The sequence below is a fragment of the Lingula anatina genome, chromosome 3 (genome assembly GCF_051362555.1).
Source record: "Lingula anatina isolate TDL-2025a chromosome 3, LinAna3.0, whole genome shotgun sequence".
NCBI classification, from domain to species: domain Eukaryota; kingdom Metazoa; phylum Brachiopoda; class Lingulata; order Lingulida; family Lingulidae; genus Lingula; species Lingula anatina.
Genome location: NC_141769.1, coordinates 15317363 through 15326645, shown reverse-complemented (window position 1 = coordinate 15326645; position 9283 = coordinate 15317363). Strand labels below are relative to the sequence as shown.

Below are 9283 nucleotides of genomic sequence, written 5' to 3'. Positions count from 1 at the left end.
TTGGCATGTTATTTGCATTCAATAAAGAAAAATTTAATTAAAAGGACTAAAAGTTTTTGTAATTCTGTAAGTGAGGCAAAAATTGTATAATTGCAGATAGTAAGTTTATTACTAGAATACTGGCAGATTGCACACCTCAAGTTTCTACATTATCATAGTATCTTACACAGAATAGACAGTCTTGGTTTTTATACATTGATTATATAGAAACAAGAAGGTTTTCAAATTCATCAGTATTTACATGGGTGAAAGTTTTCAGGATTATGCCTGATTTCAGTCTTCATGTTGCTTTGGTCTAAATGCAATGAGAAATTGCAATCTACGTTTTCAAGATTTTCAGCTTTTACTGAGTACAACTTTCACCCATGTATAATAATATATATATAATAATCCAGCATATTACATACACTAGTACATGGTCAATCTGAGTTGGATCCCGTCAAAAAATTTTTGGACAACATTAAGGGAAAAAAACGCCAATGAATTAGTCTTAAACGGTGCTAATAGGGTGAATATGTACTACTCACGGTAGCATAATTTTGACCTCAGGTTATCTTTTAAAGGGGAATAGAGCATTTTTGGTGTAATGTAATGTCTTTTAAGCCTTCCTTTTATGTACCATAATGTCCATAACACACTTGTATGCGAAACGTCTACTTTAATCAGAGCTGAACAATTGTTTCTTTTTCTTCTTTTCTGGTCCGGTTTTCAAAACTTCCTTTGATTGGGTGTCAGTGTAGAAAATCCCAGTCAAGTGACCCAGAAGGCTCTCCAGCTTCTGGTTCAGTTCCTCTGCGTTCTCACTGCGGTAACCGCTGCCTGCAACTGCAACGTGAATGACAAAAGCTCATTTTTTGTCTTAACACCATAAACGTTTTTTTTTAATCGAAATTATGCAATGGTCGTGAATTTGGCGGTTGGGAAGAAGTTAATTTATATCGTGTGGATTGCTCATTTTAGATGTTCCTACCAAAAGTTTTAAAACAATGCTAACGCCATTTAATACACTTTCTTAGAATGGATGAGAAGAGTCTAGTCGACAGCTACATGCATTATTTTCATTTTTTCCTTTCACATACTGGTTTCAGAAATCTCTGGGGACCATCAGCTATATCGATTGCAGGTAAAGAGTAGGCCTGCAGATTAAATGTAACCAATATACCTTCTTCATAATAGACTGAATTCACAGTGTTTTGGTTGGCCCTCTCCCCTCCGACCCCAATGAACGCCTTGAGCCTTTGTACCATGAACTGAACTATTTCATAGTCGTTCGACTGCCGGTCTAGGTCCTGCCGCACCATTGTGAACGCTTCCATGATTATTGACAGGAACATGTTGATCAGGATGAAGGATACCATGACAACGTAACATAGAAAGAAGATGGGCCCAAGGGTTCCATCTGCCTCTGCAACGGCTGAGTAGTCGAATTTGTCTGAAATAAAGCAACACTGGTCACTTTAGTAATGGGTGAATTTTGAATTGGTTCTTGCATGGTAAAGTGTATGTTATATGGGTCTCGTATGAAAATCTAACATTTCTAGAATTTGTGTCTTTTAACGTTGTGTTAGTTTTCAAAATCCAGAAGAACCAAATAATGAAATGTTAAATTTTGGGAATTTCAGTGTCTGTATTTCAATTTGACTGAAAGAAACCAGTCTTCTTTTCATGCTTATTTTGCATAACTTACATTGTATCTCAGCATATAACTACTTACTCAAAACCATTACCAACAGTGTCTCAGCAACACTGACGACGTTCATGTAGTTCAGCAGCTTTGAACTAAATAGGAGATAGGCACAGCTGACAAACCCCATGAACACTATACAGAACATGGCCATGAAGTACGCCAAGGGCTTAGCTGTCTCGCGGAGTACGTCGGCGAGCATGGAGGTTCGCTTGTTGAACCGCAGCAGTTTGAGGAACTTCAGGTTCGCAAGGAATACGATGAATCCCAGTAAGAAGCTGTAAAGCTGAAAATGTATCAGAATTTTGACATGAGATTTATTATTATTATTATTATTATTATTATTATTATTGTTATTGAGAATTACAAGCAACCAGCGAATCCCATGTGGACAGTAAAACGCAATTTGTGATACAAGGGCGTATTTCAAATGCCGAATATTTATCTGTTAAATCCAAATTCAAAAAACTCTTGTTGCATCCTAATGGTTCATCCTTTTGCTTTGTGTTTCTTGCTAAATATTATCTTTAAAGGTGCTGTAAAGGAATCTTGATTTCGTAAAACATTGAACACGGGGCAGACGGACGGACAGACAGACAGGTACCTCATCCCATAAAACGGCGTACTGCATATTGTGAAATGTGTCTGGATTTTCTCGTATCTCGTCCATCAAGAGAGTTGCAGAAACCAACTTGTACACGAAGATGACGACAGTCACCAAAATGAGACTAACTAGGATGGCTTCTACCACATTCCAGAATCCCTGAAAAAAAAAAAGCTCCAGATAAAACATTGCCCTTTAGAAAAAAAAAGTCACTTTCGGTATTGTTACAAATGTAAGAATAATGTGCTCAATTCACATTTAACTGAGAAGCAATGAAAATACAACAATCCGTATTCCTCTGACTTGCCTCATGATCACTGGTTTGTGATATAAATCCTGTTTCTTTGTCATAAACAAGTGCCTACCAACATAAAAAAAGCCGGGACGCATCAGAGCCGCCACGATCTAACACGATGACATTTCTTAGGTTTTTATCTATTTTTTAATTTTCAACTTTTTACTCACTTCTTTTGTTTCCTACTTTTATTATATTGGAAATCATTTTGCATTAATTCAATTTTTTAAAGATAATGAAAAGAAAAACCCAATAACCCGAGTTATCTTTTAATTACCGTAAAATACTGGCACCGCTCATTACGCAGCTTCTTGAACTCCAAGACAAGGAAATACAGCGTGAAGCAAGCGGTTAGTATTTCAGCGGCCATGATCACGTACATGAAAGGCCCCACGTATCGGTCCAGACGGAAAACGTGGAACCTAGGGTTCGGAAAGGCACCTAGGGAGAAATTGACAAGCGCGCGTGACGTGTGATGATTTTACGTCTTCATTTCCATTATGTTTGAAATGTACTATGCAAGAATGATGCATATAGAATGCACGTCTTTTAATTTGATACGGATGAGTTTAATTGGTTTAAATTAAATGTCACAAATAGATGAAAGTGCCAATTTTAAAACATCCTTTTTTCGTGTGTGTGTGTGTGTGTGTGTGAGAGAGAGAGAGAGAGAGAGAGAGAGAGATACCTCCAGTCTCTAGAAACTCGATCACAATCTGCGACACAATGAAGACGTTCTTGTTAGCATTATAAAGTACAAACTCCACAAACACGGCGCGGGTGAAAAGATCGACCCAGCGTTCCTGGAACAGGCGCTCTATGGTTGTCCTGGCCGTTGCTTCAGAGCTTCCGAGATCTGCCACGTAGCCGCCGCCACCATACCAAGTTTTATCGCCCATGAAGGGATAGCTCGCCAGGTCGATCGCACTCTGGAACCCCCAGGCATTAGGCGAGTTTGAGTCCGCTGTAATGATTGGTTTTTCATAATTCAAGTGGATTTCACAACACATATTACGGAAAGGGGATCAAAAATGCGATTTGAATTCGTATCAGGAAATTTTTCATGCAAATTAAAAACCCTTTCGCCCTTAACGCTGTAAATAAATTCACAAATAGCTGAACTCCTTGTTCGAATTTTTTGTTAGAAAGAGGACGTTAAGTTATACAATTACAATGGATCCGTAGTACCTGAATTGTTCAGAGCACGCCATCCTCCTCCATAGGCCGCTTGGTCCTCGTCCAAGTAGTTGTAAGGTGCACGGCAAGCTGTCACGTAGGGTGCCATTGCCTTGGGGGGCTTACAAGAAACTGAAACAATACGTAGTTTTAGTAATAATAATGTTGCTAAATCAGACTCATCCCAATTTAGGCAAATTTCGATGTTTTTTAACGTAAAAAAACTTGAAAATAATGTAACTGTTTGTTAAAACAAATAAACAAATGGGATAATAACGCGCTCGAGGACACCATGGAAACCCATCCTTTACAAAAGAATTGTCAGGTCAGCCTAATTCTTATACAAAAAAAAAATTTACAGCAAAGCTGGCAAATGCACAGAAAATACATACATATTCATATATCATATTTATATATCAGTCACAGGAAATGACTATCCACATACCCGGCTTGATTCTGACTTGGCGAAGACGTGCTGTACCGACCAAGAAGTTTTGCCGATCTGCCACGAATTTTCCAGGGTCTATCTGGCCGTTGTACCACTGTCTTTCGTAAAGAGCTGGGAGTAGAATCTTATCAGTCCACACCCAAAATGATTTTCTGTCTACAACCTGAAATATGAAAAGGAACCGCCCATGAAAAATCCTGTGCGAGAAAAGCTAGAATAAACATGGGATGTTCTCGTCGATATCGACAGTATGATGCATTTAGTAGGGGCCTTTTTACCGACCATCATTCTATCTTGTTTTGACTTGAAAAAATACCAAACGTGCTTTATAAACAAGACCCTTTTCTGCACTCCTCTACGCTGAAAATTAATGGTCATACCATTTTAAAAAATGTTTTTAGTGTAACTGAAAATGGTCAGAGGCGCGATGATTGCAAAGTTTGTTTAAGCAACCTCTGAAAATAGAGGCATGAAGAGTTTTAAAGACTACAAAAACATTAAAACCAAAACCCAAAGGCGTTTTGTGTGAAGGGGAGAAATTTACAGGTCCTCAGTTATTGTAACGTAGATTAGTCGATTTTTTGTTTCAGTTTGAGGAGCACAAACACCCCCTATCTGACAGTAAAATCATCTAAAGGACGTATTTACCTTTTCCATAGAAAATTTCAGATCTTCCGGATAGTTGCTTCTGACGAACGTGTTTTCACAGGAATTCTTAAGATGGTAATACACTGGGTCTTGATTGCCATATGCACACATCATAAGCAGGAACAAATACACCATATACAACACTATCTCGCGAATAACTGCGTGCATCTTCATTTCCTTGAATCTGAAACATGACAGACAGTCATCCTTCTTTATTTCTAGGGGATTTTCTTATTGTTTTAAATTAGCACAAAGACGGACGCATTTGTTTTTAATAATTAGATGCACGAAAAACTCATTTTCGGTATCTGGATGATGATAAAGGCTCACAATACCTTTACGCCGTATAGATATTACATGTAGTACGGTATTGCACATATAATTAACGAGTACCTCAGTAACCTAGCCTCTAAGAGGGCCCCTTCGTCTGGTGGCAGTGGAGCCCTCCTCTTAGAAGTAGTATCCGTTGACAGTGGTGGTACTTTAATATACTCTTCGTCATCTTTTAATTCTGGGTTATCTTCATCTTCATCCTTATCCGGTTTCTTTATAATGATAGCGTAAACCATGGCTAAGATAATCACCTAAAATGAAATAAGAAAAGTTTTCGAGAAAAGGCCAATATTTGCACTTCTGACTTCTTTAAAAAGTTAAGTGAAGATACATTTCCTCTGCCACATTAAGACATTTGACTTAATTTACTACAGCATAAAAAATTAATTCCATTTACAGCGCCAATTTCAGTTAAAAAAATAATCGTTTTATTATGACCTTTCATAACTACAGTAAATATATATATGAGGAAACGAGGCAGTTAATGGACACGTCGACAGGAAAATTTAAATTACCTTAACAGGTTGTAGCATCAAAACAGATTCCACTAATCCCACGATAAGGGACACGAGCCAATCTTTCGACTTCTCCGGTCCAAATGTAAACGCTATCTCTGTGCAGTAGTACAATGACCCACCCACGGACGCAAAGGATAAACCATAGGCGATGAATATCACCCACCACGGGAACTGAAATTTTTTCTTCTCTTTCTTTTCACGACCCTGAACGAGTGGCGAGCGTGGAGGGTACTTTGGAGAAAGTGGGGCTACGAAGTTGATTTGACTGGACCCAACTGGAGTTGTTGTTAATGGCCTTTCCCCCTTTTCACCGTCATCGTTGCCGAGGTAATTCGCCTGCTGTTGGAGCTCTTGAATGTTTTCGGCGTCCTGAATATCGTGCTGGTTTTCTTGAAGATCGAGGTTACTCTCCGAAACAGATGGCCTTTTCTTGGGCGTTCTAGGACCAGAGTAGCGGAAAAATGAGACAATTATCAGGTTTATTGGAAAGACAATCAAACTACTGACGACTCCTATGTAGATAGATTGTAGAGTGACGGTCACCGGGCCCAGTCGGATCACCTCTGGCTTTTCAACTTTATCTTCTTGCCCATAAAACATGATATTGGTCGCCATGGTGCAGAAAAGTAGAGACACGCAGCACGTGAGGCGCTGGACACGCGTGAACCGGCTGCGTGGAGGGCGGTTGACAACCGAGATCCAGATATGACCATCGTACAGATTTCTCCGCGTCTTCGTCCAAAATAGGTGGTCAAAACTGACCAGTTCTACTCTTCCTGCTACTGGAATGATTCTGTCCACCTAAAATAGCATAGCAAAGAATGATGATAATTTGCTTTCATATTCAAATACTTAAATATGCTTACTGCACAAGTTGAAACAATCAGTTAAAAGAATGCTTAGTAAGAAACAAAGCTGCTAAAAGAAATAAAGAAATAAAGAAACAAACCGTAATATGAATTTTTGTAAAAAAGAAGCTACCTATTATATTCGTAAACGGCCGAGATAAACGTTAATCATTGCTTGCTAAGATTAGATATTCCTCTTGTAATTTCAGAAGGAAATTATGTAGTGGCACTTACCATTCCGTCGTCCTCCTCCACTGCCAGCCAGCGATTACATATGAAGTAGTACTTCTCATTAGATTGCAGATCCTCGACCAGCATTCTGCTGAAGTACCACGAGGGGCTGTTGCCATGGTTATCGTGCCAAATTCTGTAAATGAGGATATATAACGTGACGTATTAGATGTGTAAAGACCATTTGGAAGTGGATTGCTATTTCTGCGTCTTATTCTTATGTTAGTCGTGGTATTTTATAAATTTACAAAAGCACAGACGAATTAATGCTCTCGTGGTCCTCAATCGTCCACAATCGTCACTATTTACAGGATGTTATACTGCATATATCTTATAGATACTACGAATGTTTTCCATTAGCGATGCACGAAATTACACACACACACACACACACACACACACACACACACACCTTCCATAACGCTAAATGCCCCATATATCATGCAACTGCAATGATGATTAAATGCACTGCACGTATGTAGTGCACTTGTATTTATTTACCTGAGATGGGACAGTTTTCCCAGGGGCTTACTGGTTGTCATTAGGAAAGAATCTATGCTTTCACGTTTTAGAATCTTGCGGTGGACGCAGTGGAATGTTCGTGGATCGGTCTCATCTTGATCTCCTGTCAGGATAAATGAGACATGGGCCGTCGTTCCTAAAATCAACAAACAAAAAACAAATATCAGCACTGTAACCGGGGTGACGTTTTTTCTTGTTTCCTTCTCTTTATTTACGTATTTATTATTATTATTATTATTATTATTATTACTTCCTTTTGGAGGGGGGGGGGGGGGGGAGATTCAGATTCAAAGCTTTTTGATTGCCAGAAACAGCATCATCAATTGAAAATTGGGATTTAACAGAAGTCACCATGACAACCTTCTTCAAATTACGAAGCCAAATAGAAAAGTCGCCCTACCTCTATCTCAATTACTGAGTACGAAATAAAGAGAAATTACAAAAAAAAAAAAAAAAAAAAAACAACAACAAAAAACAAACAAACAAACAAAAAGACCACAGCACGCACCTGCGCCTCTCCTGTGTCCTGTCCATACCGTCACCTCGTAGCCATATGTGTGATGAGGCTCGTTATCTGGGAGAGGTAACACACCAGTCTGGGGGGGGGGGGGGAGGAGAAACTATTACACATTAACATCAAGTAAAATAATGGATACTTTTTTAACAAAACAAACAACATAGAATTTTAGAGATCATGATAAGACCAAAATACATTTTTATTTTCAATTTACAACGCAATCATTTACCGTTGAAAAATTTGACACTCGTGTAAAATTATTATAGTATTACACTACAGATTAAACATTTTCCATTTCAGTACTACTTATAAGTTTCACAATGTACGCTCACCGAGATCATTCGTTACTGTGATGGCTACAGTAGTAGAGCTGAATGTTACATGTATGGACTTAGCCAAAAATTATTTTTTCATTTTTATTAATACTTTAATAAAATCTCACTCAAAATTCTGTGGACTGAATTTCTGTTGTTACCTTCAGAACATCCATCTTGTCCGCCTTCCTTGCCCATATCACAAGAACAATATACACAGCCACAGCCGAAATACAGAACGTGAACACGAGGGGATTGTCATTCAAATAATTGATATTTGAGAAGACAGATTTTGCAGGATCAAAGGTGTTCATTGGAACGTAAAAGGTAGCGGCAAATGATGTCAGATGATTGCAGAAACACTGCGTCGCTTGGATGGACGACAGCTGGCCTACCTGTAAGTATGTGATGTTCACTTTTGCATTTGACCTCAACACGCTTTAGGTTATAATGAAAGGTGTTATAAATTTACGATACTAGTATTGTAGTGTTATATAGGGACCATTATTCAGGAACTGTCTATCAATAAATTTACACCGGAGAAAATGACAAACCAGACGCGTCTTGCTGCGCTATTTCTTATACGAGCCTAGGGGGGAGAAGGGGAGGCTTAGTCAAACTCCCTTATGTAAATCTGACACGAACCGTGGAATCTTTGGATTGCGTTATCCACAAAGTTAGTCTAAAACGTAATGTCCTATTTCGAGCCCACGCTTGAATTGAGCGTTCAAAATTAAATAAGTTTAGGACATTCATCTCATATGTATATGTAAAAGGAACATAACCATCCTGACCACTTTTTTAAATCATGTAAGTTGATAATGAAAAATAAAATCTAGTAAGTACTAGACAATTTCCCCATTAAATATATAAAATTTGATGTCGACGTACCCTACATCCGGACGCGGACCACTTGTCCGCTTCGGGGTCAAAGTACACACACGTAGTTGTGAAGACTTCCATTGTATAGTGAGCTGATACGCTTGTGTTGAACAGATCGTTGGAGTTCAACAGATCGAGGACTTCTTCTGATGCAATATCTTGATCACAAAAGTACATTTCAGTGGTTTAACATTCAGTGGTAAAACATACAATCCAATCAAATATGCTAACAATTTTTTATATTTTAATATTAAAAAATATTA

General features: G+C 38.4%; 1 protein-coding gene across 2 annotated transcripts in view; it reads right to left on the bottom strand.

Annotated features, from left to right (window-relative positions):
• Positions 1-14: 14 nt before the first annotated feature.
• Positions 15-9283, bottom strand: part of LOC106163484 (polycystin-1-like) — a 34024-nt gene continuing 24755 nt past the window's right edge. Inside the window, exons 32-47 of one of the 2 annotated variants that reach the window (XM_087008511.1) lie at positions 9030-9178; positions 8300-8533; positions 7816-7903; positions 7287-7443; positions 6789-6921; positions 5704-6507; positions 5249-5439; positions 4856-5039; positions 4205-4370; positions 3772-3891; positions 3272-3547; positions 2861-3024; positions 2289-2447; positions 1715-1970; positions 1163-1432; positions 15-825 (exon numbers count right to left, since the gene is read on the bottom strand). In XM_087008511.1, the coding sequence (XP_086864637.1) occupies positions 659-825; positions 1163-1432; positions 1715-1970; positions 2289-2447; positions 2861-3024; positions 3272-3547; positions 3772-3891; positions 4205-4370; positions 4856-5039; positions 5249-5439; positions 5704-6507; positions 6789-6921; positions 7287-7443; positions 7816-7903; positions 8300-8533; positions 9030-9178 (3518 nt within the window). In that variant the 3' untranslated portion in view covers positions 15-658. The remainder of the gene's footprint in view (positions 826-1162; positions 1433-1714; positions 1971-2288; positions 2448-2860; positions 3025-3271; positions 3548-3771; positions 3892-4204; positions 4371-4855; positions 5040-5248; positions 5440-5703; positions 6508-6788; positions 6922-7286; positions 7444-7815; positions 7904-8299; positions 8534-9029; positions 9179-9283) is intronic. The other variant, XM_087008512.1, reaches the window with a different exon arrangement.